General features: G+C 39.0%; 1 protein-coding gene across 1 annotated transcript in view; it reads left to right on the top strand.

Moving 5' to 3' along the window:
- The first annotated feature begins 2,633 nt into the window (after nt 1-2,633).
- LOC106870706 (sodium- and chloride-dependent glycine transporter 2) overlaps nt 2,634-22,689 on the top strand; it is a 32,073-nt gene continuing 12,017 nt past the window's right edge. Inside the window, exons 1-7 of the mRNA XM_089361281.1 lie at nt 2,634-2,773; nt 10,257-10,426; nt 11,432-11,570; nt 12,299-12,414; nt 14,990-15,020; nt 15,106-15,114; nt 22,328-22,453. Of these exons, the coding sequence (XP_089217407.1) occupies nt 2,765-2,773; nt 10,257-10,426; nt 11,432-11,570; nt 12,299-12,414; nt 14,990-15,020; nt 15,106-15,114; nt 22,328-22,453 (600 nt within the window). The 5' untranslated portion in view covers nt 2,634-2,764. The remainder of the gene's footprint in view (nt 2,774-10,256; nt 10,427-11,431; nt 11,571-12,298; nt 12,415-14,989; nt 15,021-15,105; nt 15,115-22,327; nt 22,454-22,689) is intronic.

Genomic DNA, 22,689 nt, shown 5'->3' with positions numbered 1-22,689 from the left:
TGTGTGCATATATATGAGAGAGATAGCGGGAAACAACGAGATCATGTGTGTGCGCCCCTCTGTATGTGTATTTAAACTGATTCTAACCGCGTAATAAAGAATCTAAGATTTTCTCTGGCCGCTTTTGTTGAAACGTGTTCTGTATGAAATGAAATTTTAATTACTGCACATTTACATAAATATTAATGTCCATGAACATCAGAGCCCACCCTGAGGTGTCTGGTACTATGTGCTATTTGATGTTGCAGCTTGCAAGTTTCCTCACGCAAAACGACTGAATGTTTTCGACTAAGTGAAAACACTTGCTGACAAGATTCTAGTTCCTTACGGAGAAATAAGCAGACCAATATCGTTTTATGTACTCTTCAATATTGTTGACGACTGTAAGAACACTTAACCTTTAAACAGCGAACCTATCATTCGATGCTTCAAACCTTTCACATGGATACGGCCACCGCGAAAGGGAAGTAAATATTTTTACAGCATTTTTCCATAATGAGATTGTAGATTTTACTGTACGAAAGACTAACAATTATAGTTTTAGGACTTATTTAAAGAGAAAATCGATATAAAAATTACCCTTAAGAAAAAGAAAGATTTTTTTTATTTTTTGCCCGTTTAGCACACACTTTCATGTAATCCTTTTGCACAGTTTAAAGGTTACTAATCAATATTCCAATCGATCGACCTTGCAAAGAAAGGACCATGAGGAAGTACGATTTAGAACCTCAACGAAAGGTTCGTTTCATTATCTATTCCGCACACAGACACACACACTATAAAATAGACATACTCCAGGGCTGAGTACCCAATGAATATTTCTAACTTAAAGCAATCAAAAAAATAAAACAGGCAATCGATTTTCTGTTTATATCTACTCGACTTTTATTGGTTCTACTGATCTCCACCTCTGTGATGCTAATCGATTTGAAAATATGTAATGGTTGTGTGGTTAAGAAGCTCCCTTTGTGACTATGTGGTTTCAGGTTCATTCTCACTGCGTGGCACCTTAAGCAAGCGTCTTCTGTTATAGTGCCGGGTTAACCGATGCCTTGCGAGTGAAAATGAGTATAGATGGAAACTGTGTGGATTCCCATCGTGTATATATATATATATATATATATATATATATATATATATGACAGTGAGTGTGTGCATGCGTGTGTTCGCGTTTATCCCCATATACATACCACTTGAAACAAGTAAAGAATATAAATTCTTTTACCCAATTCTTTGCTTTGGAAGGAATTCAAACTCGGAACGAGAAATACAAAAAAAAAAGTAGTTAAATAATGAAACGAATGCGATCGTAAGTGGCGAGGAAGATAAGTCCAAGAACATAAAAACATTGAAAACAAAGACAATAAATGAACCAATTAGATATGAAAGCTGGATTCATGCATTATAGAAGTATAAGAATGTATTTCAAAACCGTACAAAAGCATGTGCTATACCTACAGGGAATGAAATCAATATAATCTGGGTGGTGGTGGTGGTGGTGGTGGTGGCGGTGTATTTTATCAAAAGACAGAACCCAAGTGTTGCTCTATTCATGTATATCAAACCCCAGAGCTTTTATTATAATCTATACATATATAAAATTGAGAATGTATGTCTGTGTGTCTGTGTGAATCCCTTAAACTCCAGAACTACACAACCATTTTCATTCAAATTTTACACATGCCTTACTTAGGGGCTCGGTTGTGTTTTAGTCAAAAAAAATGTTTAACTTCTTGCATAATTCCAGCCCACAGCAACATCATATCTCCTCCACTATTTAAGTATTTACGTGTCAAAAGTGAAACAAAAACACTCATGTCATTCGAACCGGAATCTCAAAAACATTGTTATTATTAAATTTATGCATTTCTAATCAATTTGGATATATTTGCTATCGAGTTGCAGATTTTTAACAATGCATTTGGTGATTATTTGCTTTATTTCTTGGGCAAAATTTACAACTTAGAATAAAAGAATAAAATTATTATTTAATTCAAAAATTGATGAGCTTTGTTTTTAGTGATGACTTGAAATGGTAAATATTTTTTCTAACTGTATTTGCTTGAAAAAACATACTTTTCTTTTTATTAAGCAATTCATTATAATTACTTTTACGATGTGCCTAAATAAAAACCATCGTTATAGATCAGCATTTCTCAATCTTTTTCGCGATTTGGCTTCCCTTGGACATTGAAAAAATTTATTTCGGCTCCCTTGTGTTGATGAAAAATTTAATCCAGCTTCCCATGCATCTGAGATAGACCGGCCGGCCCATGACAAATCTGCCAAAAGGGGGACCCGCAGAACTACCAGCTCACGAACTGTATCTGAAAGTTGGCGTGCCAATCATGCTGCTAAGGAATTTAGAAGCTCCAATAATGTGCAATGGTACGCGGATGATTATAAAAAAATTGTGCTCCCGAGTTCTGTAGGCAACAATCTTGAATGAACCGGCCGCTAACTAAGACATACTTACAACTCCCATGTCCCTTACCCATTCGACCGCATATAGAACAGTAAGAGTCAACACAAAAAGCAAAGTTAAAATTTTTCATACAGCGTTTGTGTCTCATTTCTGAATTTCTTCCTTTTCTTTTTCAGACTCAAAACTCAATGGTAACACATAAACATGATACAGGAGATGATAAAGATAAATCAGATGATCGTGGGCAGTGGGGCAATAAGGCAGAGTTTATGCTGTCCTGCATAGGATTATCTGTTGGACTTGGTAACGTTTGGAGATTCCCCTATTTGGCGTTCAAACATGGAGGCGGTAAACATATTCATAATTTCTTGAATAGTTTAATGCGTGTGGTTATAATCTGTCTTGAGTTTACAAACTTGTTTCCCTGCAATTTTAGTAGTGTTGAAGCGAGTGAGATTGCAAAATTTTCCTTCCTGAGCAGGGCACCAGTCTGTGACGACGTTAACACCACAGCTGCCTTCGGCCCTCATCTGCTAAGTGAATATGTGAAAATATAAAGATAGATATATATATTTATTTATTTTATCGTTTAATAAAATAGTGTGTGTATGTATATATGTGTGTATGTGTGTGTGTATATGTGTATATATGTATGTGTATGTATGTATGTGTGTGTGTGTATGTGTGTATATATATGTGTACATTTATATATATGTGTATGTGTATGTATATATATATATATATATATATATATATATATGTATATATATGTATGTATGTGTATGTGTATGTGTGTCTGTGTATATGTATATATGTATACATATGTGTGTGTATGTGTGTATATGTATGTATGTATGTATGTATGTGCATATGTATGGGTGTATATATGTATATGTGTAGGTATAGATATATGTATGTATGTATGTGCGTGTATGTGTGTATGTGAGTATGTATATGTATGTGTGTATTTGTGTGCGTTTATATGTGGGTGTATATGTATGTGTATATGTATGTGTGTATATATATATATATATATATACATGTATATGTGTATGTATATATATGTTTGTGTATATGTTTATAAAAAAATATATATAGATATATATGTGTGTGTATGTATGTATAGATATATATGTGTATGTGTGTGTGTGGGTGTGTGGGGGTGTACGGGGGGGGGGGTATAGTTAATATATTATGGTTATAGAAAGATCCATTAAGAAATCTTGATGTATATGGGGTAAAATTTTTGGCAGGGGATTTTTACGCTGTAAACCGGGCGGTGTACGTCACTGGATTTGATTTGATTTGTTTGTTTACATTCTGAAAGAAAATAACGATGGTAGGTTGCGTACCGTCGATTATTCTTTCACCCTCTTTGATATATGTGTTTTGCTAATAATAGTAGTGTTGGTGATGGCAATAATGCGACCCTGAAGAGATGGAGTATTCGGCAATTTATAATTTGTAATTTGTAATGTGTTATAATATGTTATAATATTTTATGAGACATTTTATGATGTGGTTAATTTATCCTGGATACTCTATTGAAATGTGCATAGGTTTGGCTTATTGTTGTTGTTTCTGCTATTATAATTGTTGCTGCAATAAAGTATCTTCAATGCATCGATTTTGAGCTCTATCTTTCAAGATATATATATATATATATATATATATATATATATATATATATATATACACAAAGACTCACCTGTGAGGTTTTTGCTAAGACTGTTAACAGATACTATATAATTTATAAAATTTTGTTTTATAAAAATATATTTTAATATTTATATATATATATATATATATATATATATATATATATATATATATATATATATATACACTTTTCTACTCTACTCACAAGGCCCGAAATTTTTGTAAGGAGAGCCAGTCGATCAGATCGACCCCAATACGCAACTGGTACTTAATTTATCGACCCCGAAATGATGATAGGTAAAGTCGACCTCGGCGGAATTTGAACTCAGAACGTAAAGACACACACACACACACACACACACACACACACACACACACACACACACACATATCTATATATATATATATATATATATATATATATATATATATGCGAGTAAAAATAAATACAAAAAAAGGTGGTTTTTTTGTATGATTGTGTATAGAGGAATATATTATTTTGTTTAAAAGAGTTCCAACACTGTCTGCTTTTTATGTTTTATTTATATTCCTGCAGAACCAATGTGGGGTATAGAATATGGAATATACAATATATAATATAATATACAATATATAATATAAAATAAAATAAAATAAAAATGGATGGCACCATGAATGAAAGTATTGAATGTAGATGAAATATTGAGTGTTCAATATAAAGGATCAAATATATAAATATATAAATATAAATATATAAAGGCGACTCGAGTTTCAGGGCTATTTCCCTTCGTCATGGCCGGTATGACAGACTTTAACAGTCTGTTAAAGTCTGTCATACCGGCCATGACGAAGGGAAATAGCCCTGAAACTCGAGTCGCCTTTATATATTTATATTTATATATTTATATATTTGATCCTTTATATTGAACACTCAATATTTCATCTACATTCAATACTTTCATTCATGGTGCCATCCATTTTTATTTTATTTTATTTTATATTATATATTGTATATTATATTATATATTGTATATTCCATATTCTATACCCCACATTGGTTCTGCAGGAATATAAATAAAACATAAAAAACAGACAGTGTTGGAACTCTTTTAAACAAAATAATATATATATATATATATATAGAGAGAGAGAGAGAGAGAGAGAGAGAGAGGGGGGGGGAGGGAGATTTTCAGATAATAAAGCACTGAGATGTTTACGGCGATGAGTGTTCCCGTTGACCGAATCAGTGGAACAGCCGGCTCTTGAAATCTTCGTGCAAGTGGCTGAGTACTCCACCGACACGCTTACCCTTAACGTAGTTAAGTATATATATATATATATATATATATATATATATATATATATATATATATATATATGTATGTATGTTTGACTGCTTTTTCCAGCGTGGTGGTCTCTCTTAGATACCCTAAATTATAATTTTAAATAATTATTACTTTTGATGGTTTTTATTCCCATGCAGGCCACCTGATGAAATCGGTATTTAGATATCGATCTTACCCTTATTTATATAAATTTATATATTTGTATATATATATATATATATATATATATATATATATATATATATATATACATATATTTGGGTAATCTATTGTTACCTTGATGCTCTGGTGTATTGTATTAGCTATATTCTGGATGTTTTCCATCACGATCTTCTCGTTCTCTTCAGTCTGAATGTTTGATGGTGTTTTGACTACGATGTTAATGTCATCCACATATCTCCCGTATAGTTTGAGTGTTATTGAGTGTTCTTCGAGAGTTGTTTTCAGCTTTTTGTCAGTGTGGCCGGAGACGTGGCAAGCCTATTCATGTTTTTTTACAAAGAAGTAAAAAATGAAAAAAATAATATATAAAAAAAATAATATATAAAAAAATAAATATACCAATACATTATATTGTCTTTGAGCTTTTAAAGTTCAATGGTAATTCATGTAGATAATGGTTGGGAAAATAAGGATGCATGAAAATCTAGAAACAATTAATGACAAAGTTCAAATCCTCCACTCACATTATATGAAACCTATATCTTCAAAGTATGTTATCCATAAGAATTCGGCTCTATCACACAGTATGAAAATCAATATATTAATAGCCGATTTAGTTAGAATAATGAAAAACATATCCCCCCTGTGCAGTCCATGGGAGGGGCAAAAACATATTCAAGACTTCATGCATCGCATGCAATTTTCGGGATACAGCCAGAAAGATAGAATCCGGGTATACAGAGGAGCTAACAAGAAATTTGAGGAGATTGTTGTCAAAGATACAAACGGAACACAACCTAGATACCGTAACAAACAGTGGAATAGACTACAAAGGATTAGTGACAAAACAAACAAAAAGACCACGTGGTACAATACCGACAAGTTCCAGGGAGTAATGTTTGTGGACGCCACGCCACACGGAGAACTGGCCCGCAGATTTCGAAAAATCCTCAAAAGTACCAAGTTGAGGATAAATGTTATAGAAAAACCAGGGAGATCTATTAGATCAATAATATGTAAAACATATCCCTTCAGAAGAACAAGGTGTGTTGAGGAGAGTTGCATTGTGTGCAAAAATAGTCCTGGTGCCAACTGCAAAGCCAGAAATGTAGTCTACAAAATAAGCTGTATGGATGGTGAGTGTAAAAACAGAAACACGACATACATAGGTGAAACGGCAAGAAGTTTGGCTGAGCGTGTAAACGAACATTGGAGGGACTATAATAATCAAAAACAAACCTCGGTGTTCTACCAGCATGCCAAAGAACAACATGGTGGTGTACTGGACAGAATTAGCATAGAAATCCTGTCTAGACACCCCGGTGACGCATCGTTGCGACAAATACAGGAGTCGGTCCTCATAACTGAAACGCAACCAATTTTGAACACCAAATACACGTAGATGAGGACCTTACATTTGCCCATGGTTGCATGTGTTGTTCACACATATGATGCGGAATATGAAAGTAAATAAATTAATTAAAAAGTCTCTATCTGATCTGATATAAACGAAATTGTTACAAACACACATATGGACGCACATACTTACATATAAGCACGAACACATAAGTGCGTGCACACATACGAGCTTGCACACACTCACATGCTCATACCGAACAGTTTCGAAACAACACCAAAACAACGCCAGATCATACATTCAAAATAAATGGAAGTGGAGAGACAAGTTACTGAAGAGATTGCAAGAGTGCAATGAAATAATTTAACAAAGAACTATATAAATTAATAAAGGACTGAACCAGTGCGTGTGTTTATTACCGGAATAATGCCTCTCCCAAGGTTTAATTGTATATATATATATATATATACAATTAAACACTTGTTTCGGTGATTGGACTGAGGTAATACTGTTGCACTGCCTTGAAGTGTTAGATCAAATAAATTAAACCCTGGTCGAATTGTTTAAACCTGATGTTTATTCTGTCGGTCTACTTTACCAAACCGCTAAGTTATAGACATGTAACAAACCAACGCAGGCTGTTCGACATTGGTGGGACGGACACACACATACACATATATTGTTCCAGCTATCTGTGCTCTTTGAGTTCAAATTTTGCAGGCATATGGGCATTCTACGTTGTTCTAGGACAAAACCAGAGTGATACAATATGCGACAAATGCTGTACCTTTTTAAATTACAGGTAAATGTATTCAATGGACTACCTCACAGTTTCCATCAAACCGATTTATTCACAAGACATGGGTCGAAGTGAAGTTGTGATAAGTTACTGGCCCAAATTCCAAGTAGTGGGATCAAACTCTGAACCTCATTGTTGTAAAACAAACTGCTTAGGTACTGAACCGTGACCCTACAAACAAACGCACGACTTGTCTCCGCCTTTCCGAGTTACAAGCCAACTCTTTGTGTTTCGTGTTTTCTCTCTGCCCAATCTTTGACCTGAAACTAAACTTACATTCACCAAAATGTCCTTCCATGAAAGCAAAATATAAACTAAGGGAGATTTATCTGCTATTTTTAGTAATTATGTGACTACATTCGAACTCCCTCGTTGTTATCGAAGATATCACAAACATTTCTTTTTTTTTTTTTCGAGTCCCAGGACGATTCATAAGGTCGGTTACTATGTCATATAAGTGACAGCGATTAAGGCGGAGAGCTGGCAGAATCGTTAACACGCCAGGTGAAATGCTTATCAATATTTCTTCTGCCACTACGATCTGAATTCAAATTCCGCTGAGATCGACTTCGCATTTCATCCTTTCGAGTGGTTTAGTCGATCTGAATACACTTTTTTTAAGTGTGGCAGTTAGTCTATCGGTCATTTTTGCCGAAGCGAAGTCGTAAACAATACCAACAACGGATGCCAAGTGCGGAGGGTGCACACACACACACACACACACACACAGATAGGTACATACATACATACATACATAAATACATACATAGATTGGCGCAGGTGTGACTGTGTAGTAAAAAGCTTGCTTCCCAACCACGTGGTTCCGGGTTCAGTCCCACTGCATGGCACCATGGGCAACTGTCCTCTACTATAGCTTCGGGCTGACCAAAGCCTTGTGAGGGGATTTGGTAGACGGAAACTGAAAGAAACCCGTCGTGTGTGTGTGTGTGTGTGTGTATAGTGTTTTTGTGTGTGTCCCCACCACCGCAACCGGTGTTGGTGTGTTTGCATCCCCAGCAAAAAAGAATGATGGAATAAGTACCAGATTTAAGAATGCAGTACTGGAGTCGGTCAGCATGACCGCAGTCTGACTAAAACAAGTAAAAAATATACAGGCTGTTTCAAAAATCTGTCACATTCTAAAAAATCTTATACCATGAACTACAAATGGTAGCCTGATTAAACTGGCACCATCTAAAAGCTAAAAGTGGCAGGTTTTCTTCTGTTAACCTAATTTAATTTAATTTTGCTTTTTGTTTTTTTTTTGTCTCTTTTCAGATCCAATAATGTCATTCACGAAACAAGAGAAGTTATTTTGCATCTTAGAATACGCTAAAACTGTATCATGGAAATTTGTTCAAAGCAAATTTCGTACAACGTTTATCAAGCACGCAGCACACAGACGTTCCATTTTGAATTGGCATGGAGAAGGGGTGTCTGGGCCCGGCAAAGAAAACAGGACGCCCCTCAACTTCAAACGATATGGCTGAACAAGTTCAGCAAGCTTTCCAGCACAGCCCCAGAGATCAGTCAGAATAGCCAGTCGAGAACTCCAGCTTCCATCAACCACTGTTTGGCGCGTGTTAAGGAGACGGCTGCAGTCCACACCTTACAAGCTGCAACTGGTTCAAGAGTTGAAGGACAGTGATAAACTGTTCAACATGAATTTTGCACAGGGACATCCTGTTCTCTTTGCCGGGCACAAATACACCTTCCTCCTTAAATTCTGCATGCCAATTAAAAATGGAACGTCTGTCTGGTGCCTGCTTGGTAAACGTTGTACGAAATTTGCGTTGATCACGTTTCCATGAGACAATTCTAGCGTATTCTAAGATGCAAAATGACTTCTCTTGTTTTGTGAATGACGCTATTGGATTTGAAAAGTGACAAAATTAAATTAAATTACAATTAAATTAAGAGGTAAATTTGACACTTTTAGCTTTGAAATCATATTTCCATCTGCCAAGATAACAAAAATTGTCAAAGTGTAATACAACGGTTTTGCTATGGAATGGTGGAACTATTTTTTCATTTCCTGAAAAAGCAATGTTTTGGATTTACGACATTTTTGCATAATAGCAACAAAATATAAGTACACGGCGAGCTTCTTTTAGTTTCCATCTAGCAAATCCACACACAAGGCTTTTCTTTACAAAAGGTGTCATCGCTTTGATTCGGAGGTAAGAAGGCCTCCTCAAAATCGTCAGCCTACACTCACCAGTACTAGCTCGCTCTTTCTCTATTCTTGTCTGTGTGTGTGTGTGGCTTTCACTCCACTCGCCCACCCCGCATTCTTTTTCTTCACCAGATAGCCTCACTTTTTCCACAATCTTTCCCGTTCATTCTTTGAAACATATTTATCAACCCCGTAGAAAGCATATCTCTTTCAGCAGAGGTTTTTCCGTGTGTAATTATATTCACATAAAGTAGGATATCGTATGAAAGTGTGTGTATATAAACATATATGTGCGTTTGCGTGTAACCTTTACTCTGATATTTACTGATTCATTCTGATTTTATGTATTTCAGTTTATCAACAGAACAACAATGAGTTGTGTCTCAGAAAGACTAATGTGTACAGGAAATGCAACCATCGACAAGGCCGGTTGTATATGCAACGAATACCTAAATGAACCTGGTTACAATATCTCTTGTGTTAACAGAACAAACTTCATAACAGCCCCAGCTCTTTATTTCGAGTTAGTTTTGTTGTTTTTCTTTCCTTTACTTTGCTTTTAATTCATGTCTATTGTAAGTTTTGTTTGCTTCTCTTCTTACATATGCATTTTCGTTAGTCATTGCTATATACATATATTGTAAACTGCTGAGAGTTATTTCGAAGATTCATTGATGGCGGCTTATTTAAACTGGGTATTTTACAGTTGTGCAATGCATATTTAAGATATATAAATGAAAGTAGCATAATACTAATGTGTGTGGTGTTTTATGCCAGGGAAATAGTTGTTAAACATAAGGATTAGCTATTTGAAATTTATGCTTTTTATGACATTTACATATGTAGAGATTTGAATGGTCGGTTCAATGTGTTCTACATGTGTTTTCACGGCATAGCTATTTATTCAATAATGCATATTACGTAACATTTCCATTACCATATCGCCATACCATTTCATCAGGCAATCTTGAATATTTTCGTAGTAAAAAGTATATATAGATACAGTTAAAATTTTCAGAAAACAAAAACACGAAGACAGCTGTAGGAACAACAAGCCGGTGTATTAGTTTAATGCTAAGGAAGAATGTGCGGAAAGTTTTGTGAGTTTCGAGCCTCCGCTCTTCGGCAGAAAGGATTAAGAGGGAAAACAAAAACAAACAAAAAAAACAGAGAAAAATGTGTAGGGATTAACGGTTCAACATGAGATGGCCAGAAGGAAAAGGCTGAATGAAAGGGAAATGATAACGATAACCCGGCTAAACAAATTTATTCAAGCGTGTATGTGTATTTGAGAATGGTGTGCGTGAGTATGCATGTGTGAGCAAGCTGAAAATTACGTGTGTGTATGTGTGTAAGTAACCTAGTGCGTACATTATGTAGAATGATATGCGTTTCGTGTTGCTGGTATGTGTGTGTGCGCATGGATGTGTGTATGTATATGCGTGGTTATCATATGTGTGTGCAAACGCTTTGGCCCGGGCATGTGTATATGTGTACAAGTTACCTAGTCTTTCATTTTTATCTTCAGTTTAGAAGTCACCGAGAAATCTGTTGGCCTGGAACCAGAAAATATTGGCGTCCCACTTTGGCGTTTGTCACTGTGTTTACTGTTATCGTGGATAATTGTTGTGGCTTGTTTATATAAAGGTGTAAAATCTTCAGGAAAGGTAAGACAAATGATTACCTGTGATTAGAAACGCTTAAGAACTTTGTAATGATTAACCAAAAACAAAAAAATAATCATCACATACATTCTGTACATCTTGTTCCATCGGGCAGAAGATATTCTACGCAGTCTTTTGACCTGCTAGAAATAGTAGCAATATCTCCCTCAAATCGCACTCTTCTCTCCTAAAGAACGATGAATCAGACAGTGATATACAAAAATTGTGATGTCATGGCTGGAATGCTGTTGAGAGATATGCTCAATCAGAGCAGGTTGAACATCATCGAATATGCAATCATATATGTAGACAACTGAAATTTTGATTTTAATTAGGAACTGCCATCTGTGAATAGCAATTAGAGGATAATGATGACGTAGCCGAACCCCTAACATAAAGACTTACCTGTGATATTATCTTGCCACGGTGTCCTCAACTGGTGAGGGTGTCGTTAGAGCGCCGTTGCGACTCGAGGCGTGTGCTAGACATTTAGACCTGATGGAACTTATCCTTAGATATACAAAATACTATACTGGACTGATACTGATTCTGTCGTTAATAAAGCAGATCATTACACAACTGTCTGATTCAATTATAAAAATAATAATTTTCAAGGACTTGCATATTTGTTCTGAATACAATTCGACAGATTCGAACACCGAAGACGACGAATACCTATTCGTAACATATTCGATCCATTAGTAATTTTTTCTTTAAAACCTCTTTTTCAGGTGGTGTATTTCACAGCAACATTTCCTTATATCATTCTTCTGATTCTCTTAGTCCGTGGATGTACGATGCCTGGAGCCATTAAAGGCATAAAGAAGTTTATAATTCCAGACTGGAAGTTTTCAAAGAATTTCATCATCATTTAACGTCCATGTTCCTTGCTAGTATGGGTTGGAAAATTTGATAGGTTCCAATAGTTTCAAGGACTGTAGCATGCTCCAATGTCTGCGTTGGAATGGTTTGTACAGTCGGATACCTTTCCTAACGCCAACCACTTTACACTGTGTAATGGGTGCCTTTTCGTTCCAGCAGTACTATTGAGGTCTCCTAGCATACACGTTTCCCTCCTGAGGGAGGGATGTGTTTATACTAGAGCAACGAGGGCTGACTACATATAAATACGATACTTATATTTTTACTGTTCTTTTATATAACGACAGGCATGGCTGTGTGGTTAAGCAGTTTCTGTCTCAATCAAATGGTTTCCAGTTCAGTCCCACAGCTTGGCACTCTTGGAATGGTGTCTCGGAGTACATCTCCAGAAAGATCAAAACCATAAGAGTGAATTTGAGTGACTGAAACTGAAATAACCCTGTCGTGTGTGTGTGTGTGTGTGTGTGTGTGTGTGTGTGTGTGTGTGTGTGTGTGTGTGTGTGTGTGTGTGTGTGTGTGTGTGTGTGTGTGTACTTGGGTGTATTTGTAAATCTCCTTGTCGTAACAACGTTTGAGGGTTGTAAATTTGAATCAACACCGAACAAGCGGTGTCATTCGTTTCTTATTTTCCGCGCAAACATTACTGACCAGTCCTGTTGTTTGTGTAGCAAGGACAAGGGAAAATATTACCTTGATTGGAAAAGAGTTGGCAACAGGAAAGGCATTCAGCAACGAATTCTGTCTGGCTTATGCAAACATAGACGTTGACGGTGATGTTTATTTGTAAACTGCTGCAACTAGAATAAATCAGCTTAGAAATATATATATTCTTGAGTCACTGCCAAAGTAGTTTGAGATTTTCAAGAATGCTCTTGTTCATCTTAAATATTCCAAGTTAACTGGTTTCTGCAAGATATTTGGAACATACGCATACATCTCTCTCTCTATCTCTCTCTCTATCTCTCTCTCTATCTCTCTATCTCTCTCTCTCTCTCTCTATCTCTCTCTCTATCTCTCTCTCTCTCTCTCTCTCTCTCTCTCTCTCTCTCTCTCTCTCTCTCTCTCTCTTTCTTTCTTTATTTCTCTCACACAGAGAAATGAAGCAGATGCAGCATAAATCCAAATCCCTCAATCTCACGCTGATTTTTGAAAATAATGAAATTTTGATTTTAATTTTCAAATCGTCTTTCATATATTTGTTGTCGCTGTTAATGATAATCTTTGTTTTGCTGCAGATGTGGGTTGATGCTGCAGGTCAAATGTTCTTCTCGCTCAATTTGAGTTTTGGAGGGATTATCATGTTTGGGAGTTTCAACAAGCTTAAAAATAATATTTATATGTGAGTAGCACTTAGAATGTTTCCATTCATTCTTTGATACGTAATTATTATTATCATTATTATTATCTCTTTATCACAGGTTTTTTTTTTGGAGCTCCTGGAGCCTTGCATGCGTAGCTGGTTTACTACCTGCACCCTACGGTACCATGCTATCCCAACTTTTCAGCTATCTAATACTTTCTTGATTATTCTGGTCATGCCAAAGAGGCAAACCTTTTGTAAAGGTTCTACTGAGCACTCTATTCCAATTTCGTTTATATTCCTCTTGATATCTTCTGATACTGTTCCCAAGGACCCAACAATAATTGGCACTATCTTCACCTTCATTTTCCATAGCCGAGCTATTTCCTTCTTAAGAGGGTTGTATTTAATTTTCTTTTCTTTTTTTTGCCTTCCTCCTTGATTATTCGTGGGTCAAAGGGGCATGCAACTTCAACTATAAAGAATATGTGGTGCACCTTGTCTACCACCACTAGGTCCGGTCTGTTATGTTCGAGTACATGATCAGTTTGGATTGGGAAATTGCAGAGGATTTTGCTAGTCTCCAACTCTGCCAACCTCTGTGGTTTGTGCTCATACCACATCTTGCCTCTCTCCAGCCCCCACTTTTCGCAGTTTCCGATGTAGCACATTCGCTACCTTATCGTATCACCACACCTTGTAGTGGTTTTGAACAAGTCTAGGGCATTCGTTTGTGATATTGGCAATGACTTCATCCACTCTATTACAGATGCAGCACAGCGAAGACACTTGTTTATTCCTAAGGTTGACCCTCCAGTTCATGGCCAAAGATTGATACTACTCACAATCTTTTTTTTTTTTTTAGTGTTCCTTTCTTCAGGCAATACCACCTGTTTTCCAGCAACTTTTGTTGTGGCTACATGGAACTGATTGTGTTATTTGCTATTCAGTAATTGCAACTCCTTTTGTACTGAGTTCAAATCCAACGCAAATACTAACATACTTCTGGGGTTGTCAATGAGATTAACTAGTACTCACTACTATAAACATATGGCTTACTGTTATTGGGTAGAAATAATCATTATTTCATGGCGAACTTCGTAGGGTATCGAAACCGTGCGGCCAGTTTCAATAATTGTGTGACGTCACTTCTTTCACAGCGTTAGTATCGTTCAGAAATCCATTGAACGCCACAACTTTCCTCGTAATTCTTATTAATATTCTATTCTGTCTGTTTCAGAGACTCTCTCATCATCAGTGTGATGGATTTGGTGACTAGTATCATCGCAGGTTTTGTCATCTTCAGTGTTTTAGGGGGTTTATCGACCGAATCAAATGTGGAAATCGAGAATTTAGCCAAAGGAGGTAACCTGACACACCTATTACGTTCTATTAATATTATGTCTGTCTGTTTGTCTGGCTGTGCATGTGTGTGTTGTGTGTATTTATAAGTGTACGTGTGTATGTACACACATAATGCCAGTTGAGAGATCTGTTAAATAGATCTGCAATAGATCGGAAATTATTATATAACGTAAAAGTTATGCATACATATATAGATAGATAGATAGATAGATAGATAGATAGATAGATAGATAGATAGATAGATATGGACAGATATATATATATATATATATATATATATATATATACATAGAGATAGACAGACAGACAGACAGACAGACAGACAGATAGATAGATAGATAGATAGATAGATACATTTCTTTTATTAGCCACACAGGGCTTTACATAGAAGCAATAAATACAATGCAGAGCTTTTCTTTTTGGGAGGGGGAAGGAGAGAAAAAAAGGGGTGTCGATCAAAAGGGATCGTAGGAAAGAAAAAAAAGGGGGGAGTTCGATCAAAAGGGATCGAGAAAAAAAGGTGATCAATAGGGATCGTGTATCACAGCAATGTTCTCGTGTAAAAAGGGGGGACAGTTTAGGTTTACACGTGGAAAGAAAAGCCTACGGAAAAGACCACGGTAACCTTGGCCAATATTGTCATTGTCATTGAAGAAACAGTAAGTGACTCTCTTTTGCCTTTTTGTTTTTTTTCCTGATTTTTTTTTACTCCTTTATAGGGTTATGCACAAGGTGGCTCCGTCATTCACACGTGCCATTCTTGCTACATTCACCCATCCTTTTTTTAAGCATTCACTAGACAAGACTTCCCTTTCTACTCTCACCTTCCTCTTCAGGTGATACTTGAAGAAGTTGATCCGAGATTGCCCAGAGAAGAAATCAGACGCGTCCACCATACACATTCTTTCGCCATAGCCACAAGTACGATGAAAATGGCTCTTCCTTCCCGTTTAAAGGAAGGGGGCGCAACAATATTCATGATAGACTCGGCTGATAGACCGACTCGTCCCACACGCGATAGCAGTTGTTCGACGTAAGCCCACAGCTCGGAAATGGTGGGACACTGTACGAGTGCGTGCAGAACGGTTTCGTTGCTCTTCCCGCATCTCGGACAGGTCGGCCCTGTGTTTCTCGAGCCATGCCTGTAGAGCTTATCCAGAACGGGTAGTGCTTCTCGATAACACTGCCAGGCCAGGGATCTCTGGAAGTTGTCCATAGGTCCCGGCCCGAAGGTCGTCTTGAACAGGCGGGGCAGGTATTCCTCGTCGACGCCCAGGTTCGCCCCGAGATCGTCGTCGTACCTTCCCTCCACTAATCCACTATAGAATGCGTTAGTTGTGATGCAGTCGCTCAAGTTTGACCCGGGGCGTTGGAGTTGCCGGAGAGCAACGCGACACTCGCGGTGCCATTCGCCCTTCCTCAGCCTATTTTTGATCCACGACTACAGTTCGGTCATAGAGACGAGCTGCGGGAAAGCGCGCTGCACAAACGGCGACCACACCTGTTCACCGTCGTCTACGTAGAGCCGGGGATGTCGCAGTCTCAGCGCGTGTCTGCGCATCAACAACCATGGCATGCCCAGTCCTCCTTTTAACGGGTGTTGGCAGCAAACGGATCACCTGACCATCGGAACGCTTCCTTTCCACAAGAAGTGGAAGAGAATGCGTTCCAGTTTGGTGATGGTAGTGTCGGGACAAGGCATGACAATCAGGCGGTAGTAAATGATGGACGCGATGTACGTATTCGCCACCTCTGCCCGACCTTTTAGGGACTGATTCCTCTCGGCCCATCGCCGGGCTAGAGTGGCCAACCTTCTCGTTATCTCGTCCCAGTTCTTTTCGTTTAGAGGTCCGGACCAAACCAGACCCGTCGCAACTCGACCGGACCGTCAGTCCAACGTCCCACGACGGAGGCGCTGCTTGACGGCATGGGCTTGCTTCTCCAGATGCCGAGCCGCAAGCCCACTGACTTATCCGGTTGATTTTCGCTCCTGTTACCGCTTCGTAGTCTTTCAGTGTCTCGCCGACAAGCTCGATGTGCTCTTGGCTAGACACTATGACGGTGATGTCGTCCGTGTATGCTGACACGCTCGTCCCGCATCTTAACTCTCGCGGGATGCCCCTCAGCGTCGCCAGCTTCTGCAGTAGTGGCTCGAGAGTCAATACGTACAGAAGCGACGAGAGGGGACATCTGTGACGGACCGAACGTGCAATGTCGAAGGGCCTCGATAGATGCCCATTCACTCGAACTACCGAACGGATGCCTCTGTACAAGGCAGCTATCCAGCCGCGTTAGACGGAGCCGAAACCAGCCGTTATGAGGACAGCCTCCAAGTATTGATGGTCTACCCTATCGAAAGCTTTCGATTGATCCAAGTTGATCAGGGCCCCACCCATGCCAGGTTACTTAACTACCCGCTCTATGATGTAGCGCATCAGATGGAGGTTGTTATGGATGCTCCGGCCCGGCACGGCGCACATTTGCGCCTTGTCGACCAGTTTCTCGATGACATGCACCAACCTCTTGGCTAACACCTTAGCCAAAATTTTCAGGTCTGCGTTGAGCAGAGTGATGGACCTAAAGTTATCTATTACGTCCCCCTTTTTGAATCTTTCTTCAGCAGCAATACGGCTCCTCAGCAATACGGCTCCTCACAAAACCGGGGATGATCCCATTTTGCTGCCAGTTACGGTACACTGCTGTCAAGACGTCTCCAAACAATTCTGGCATACAACTGTATAGCTCGTAGAGTAGACCATGCAAACCTGGCGATTTGTCCATCGAGCATTCTGCCATTGCGTCTCTCACTTCCGCAGTCGTGATGGCACCTTCGCAGCACTCTGCCTCTCTTGTCGAGAGTCGTGGCAGGCTGTGCAAGTAGGCGCTGAAGTCCACCCTGCGTTCTCGCTCGCCACTCGTCTCGAACAGTCGAACAAAGTGCTACTGAAAGGCCTCACACATTTTGCTTGGCTCGAGCAGTTCGCGCCCCTGTTCATCTACCAGAGACCGAATGGTGGCTTTGTTGCCCTGTTGCGCATCCGCCACCCGGGTCTCTCTCGCGACTCCAACACCTTCGTTCCTTAGAGCACGCATCCTAACCCTGACAACGCACCCTTCGTGTTTGGCGTTGAAGTGTTGGTCTAGGGCCAACCTCACCGCCAAAACGTCGGATGCGATGCCACTTCTAATTGCCTCTTCTAGCTTCTTAACTAGCTTGCCCTCTACTCTGTTTCTGTCTATGGCTAGTGCTTTGCTATACCTAACCGCTTCTGCTTTTATTGCTCTCTTGAGAGCAAACCACCATTTGTTATTGATGATGGTTCTCGTCAAAGCCCTCTTTACTAACGTGCTAATCCGGTCTCTGAAAACCTGTCTCGACGGGAAAGACGCGTTTAGTTTCCAGTAACCGGGGCCCTGCCTATGTGCCTTATCTAAGTCTAGCGTACACGTCACAAGTTTGTGATCCATGTAGCTGACTATGTGAAATTGTGGACACCCTATGCTATCTCTATCTACTCTCCTACACAGTACTCTATCTAGATACGATCTCGACGACCCGATGCGGTTGTTCCATGTCCACGTTGGCGCATTTGGGTGGTCGAGTCAGTACTTGTCAGACAGTTGAAAGCGTCTGAGCAGGTCTTTGAGGCATTTGCATCCCCGTCTATTCCTATCTCTGCCCACGTAGTCTAGATGCGTGTCCAAGGTAGCATTCCAATCCTCCACTAAAAGTAAAGGACGAGACGTTCCTAGGAATACTTCTAGACGTCGAAAGAAATCCGGCCTACCTGTTAAAGGTGGTGCGTAGACTGATATGAGTCGAAAAGCACACCCATCACTGCCATCGACATCCAGAACAACCAATCTACCCTCCTGGTCTATGAATACTGTCTTTACTTCGAGATCCAGACTCTTGCGAAAGAGTACCGCCATGCCACTACCGCCCATTCTCGGCAGACAGGGAGAAAAATAAATGTTAAACTGTCTGCCAAACATGGACGCTGGGGCCCGCGGATCATGGAGTCTTGTCTCCCTTATGGCTATGATTTCTAGTTTATATGACTTTATGTCGTTTAGGAGGTACCCTTGTTTCCAAGGGGACCCCAAGCCACCCGCATTAACACCACCAATCTTGCGCATAATCCTGATGTGAGTATTTAAGTTCTAAAGATAGAAACAGAGAGTCACTTACCGTTCGAAAGTTTTTTTGTGTCTCCTCCTTCAGGTTTTCCTCGAGGAGATCACTGTACAGTTTTTTCGCCAGGTATTTTTGGCATTTGCCAACTGCCTTGGGAAAAATGGATTTTAGTGTGTGGTGCAGGGTTGGTGTTATGTGTAGTATTTTGATGTGTTCTGGTGGTGTTGTGTATGGGTGGTTGCTTGTTTTTATGTCTTTTTATGTCTCATCAACTCTGAGTTTTTTGTGTTGATGGCAGTGAGCACTGTGTGTGTTTACTTTTGGGGTTTTGTTGCTGATGTTGGTGTTGTGTGTGCTTGTGTTGGTGTCTGGAGTGTTTTCAGGAGTTGTGTATCTCCCTGCTTTGTAGGTGTTTGCTTTTCTCTTTTTGCTCCTCTTCCTCCTTCCTTTTCTGGCTATTTGCCATTCCTCATTACTTTCGTCTTCCGACGAGTTCTGAGGAATCGAAAGACGGTAATGGCAAATTGTGAGCGTTTGTGTGTGTTTCTGTGAGTGGTTGTGTTGCTGTTTTTGTTGGTGTTGGCTGCTTGTTATTTGTGTGAGGTGTGTGTGATATGGGGGAGCGGGAAACAGTCTTTGAATTTTCTTTTTTTCTTCTGTTTCTTCACTTGTTGTTCTTGCAGTTGCTGTTGTCTTCTCAGCTGTTGGTGTTACTGGTATTTCTCTTGTTGTTTTGTGTGTTGATGGTGGTGTTGGTAGCAGGGGTTTTTTCGTGGGTTTTGGTAGTTGCTCTTGTTGTTTTTGGTCCGCGGCAGTTGGGCAATTCTTTTTGAGGTGTGCCTCGCTGTTGCATATATAACAGCGTGGCCGCCTTCCTTCCACCACTACATACAACTTGTGGTCCTCTGCTAGTTTGATATATGTGGGAATTTTTTTGGGACTCCTCTTCAGTGATGTGGAGGAGGACTTCCAGTTTTTTCCCTTCCCAGTGTTTTCCTCTATAGTAGCAATTTCCAGTATATTTGCCTCCTCCATTTTGAGGCATATGGCAGATACTATCCATTGCAACTCTACTTCTGAAGGTACATTTTTTATCGTCACCTTCGTCACTCCCTGTCCAAGATAACTCGGTATCATCACCAAGTCGTCTGTGTGGAGAGAGAGTGTCGAAAATTGCTTCGCTATATCTTCACTCTGGAAGCGCACTTGAACAGTGGCGAACTTACGCCCCTAAGTAAAATGCTCTTGATGGGCCCATATAGATCGAAGGCACCGTTCGATTTTTTCGGTGGTAAAATTATCCATACACTTGGTTTTGGTCTTGATGAGTTTGTATGTGATGTATTTCTTGTTTGTGCTTTCAATTATTTGTTTGGGAATGTGTAATTATACGGTATCACCTTCTTTCGTAAGAAGGGATTTCATGTCTTTAGATAGATAGATAGATAGATAGATAGATAGATAGATAGATATAGGTGTCTGGCGTCACTGTCGGGTAAAGTTTGCTGCTCAAACATATCGGTCTGGACTCAGTCTCGATTCGTGGCACCTTGAGCAAGTGTTTTTTATTTATTTCTTTTATTTTACTATAGCCTTGGGCTGTCTATTGGCTTGTAAGTGGATTTGATAGGTGGAAACTCCATGTATATATGTGCATATATATATATATATATATATATATATATATATATATATATATATATCATCATCATCATCATCATCATCATCATCGTCATCCTTTGACGTCTGCTTTCCATGCTGGCATGCGTTGGACGGATTGACCAGAGCTGGCAAGCTACAGAGATGCACTGGATTCTAGTCTAATTTGGTTTAATTTCTACAACAGGATGCTCTTCCTAACGCCAACCACTTTACACTGTGCTGTGAGCTTTTACGTGGCACCGACACGAGTGTTTTTATATGGCACCGATACAGAACTCTTGCCGGCCAATCTTCTTTACCAGGGGTGGGGGGCCTTAACACCTCTGCTGTGATGGACGAGTCTTCTTGAGTGCAACAAAGGGCCAGGTATCTCGGTCCTTTGTCATCTCGTCTGAAAGGTTCAGCGTCTTGTGGTCACCCTTCAGTACCTCGTCCTATGTCTGTGTCTTTATATATATATATGTGTGCGTGTGTGTGTGTGTCTTTGCATGTGTGTGTGCGTGCGTGTGTGTTTGTTGTGTGCGTGTGCGTGTCCCAACACTACTTGATAATGGGTGTTGGTGACTTGGTGGTTCTTCAAAAGATCGATAGAATAAGTATCAGACTTTTTTTTAAATATGTACTAATACAAACCTTATTGTTGCAACATCTACACAAACACAGTAGAACTCGCCTTAAAGAAAGCTATTCGGCTGGTTATCACAGAGGAGGTCACCAACAGGCTTCTATTATACAATTAACTCACATATGTTGTATCTCTTTGTTCACCTTCTACGGCTGCTATAACGGCATATATTCTTTTGGACTAGCTAACCACACACACACCTTACAGACAGACCAACCCAGCACAATCATCTGTCTTCCTCGTCCTCCTTTGATCCTTGTTCGTTGTCAAATCGTATTTATATTTTTCCCCGTCGAGACCAACAAGGAAAACGTAAATGATTTATTAATATTGGGTGGTAGAAAAAAACAAAAGGCGAGACTAAGTACTCAACGCTATCTTATCGTTCAACATTGTGAAGGAAAATTCCACTGATGTCAGGTTTTACCTTTCGTTAATTCAAGGTTGACAAAACAGGAGCTGGTGCCTTACCGCACAGCATTTTATTGACTGAAACTCTGGCACAAATTTATCTTCAACCGAGTTCAGAAGGTATAAATATTGCTTAATTTAATGACCAAAAATTTATAATTCACTCAATATTTTCAGCGCATTACTTTTTAGTTTCCTCTAACCTATTTTCTTCCAAATATCTGTTAAATATTATTTTGATATCTCCCTCCCTGTATTTTTCTTTTATATTTTACACAAACTCAGTTTTTTTTTTCTTTTTTGGTTGAGAGCTTATTTTTAAACTCTTTTTGTTATCTTTATTTCATGCTTTGAAACTCTCTTCGCTCCTGTTTCAGTTTGGTTTGCTTGAGACGGTCCTCACTTGCATTCAAGATGAATATCCGAAACTTCGAGACTACAAAGGATTCATTTGTTTGGGCTGTGGTGCTTGTTTCTTTTTTGCCTTACCATGCCTCTGTCCTGTGAGTTGTATATTTGTGTTTCTCTTATTTTACTCCAAAGATTATCATTTCTTAGATTCCTACAAAACCAAATTCCAGTTATGAATAATAACGCAGAATATTGGCAATCGTTAATTTTGGATAGAATTCCTCGTGTGCATTGAGCCAATAACGCACGGCTGATGGTCCTTTTCGCGGGAGTATGTTTTGGTACTGGAGGCAATAGCACGCATACATGCATAAACATACATACACAG

Source organism: Octopus bimaculoides, chromosome 12, assembly GCF_046866305.1.
Source record: "Octopus bimaculoides isolate indiv1 chromosome 12, ASM4686630v1, whole genome shotgun sequence".
Classification (NCBI taxonomy): domain Eukaryota; kingdom Metazoa; phylum Mollusca; class Cephalopoda; order Octopoda; family Octopodidae; genus Octopus; species Octopus bimaculoides.
Note: the sequence above shows the minus strand (reverse complement) of the source record. Positions and strands in the feature narration are given on the sequence as shown.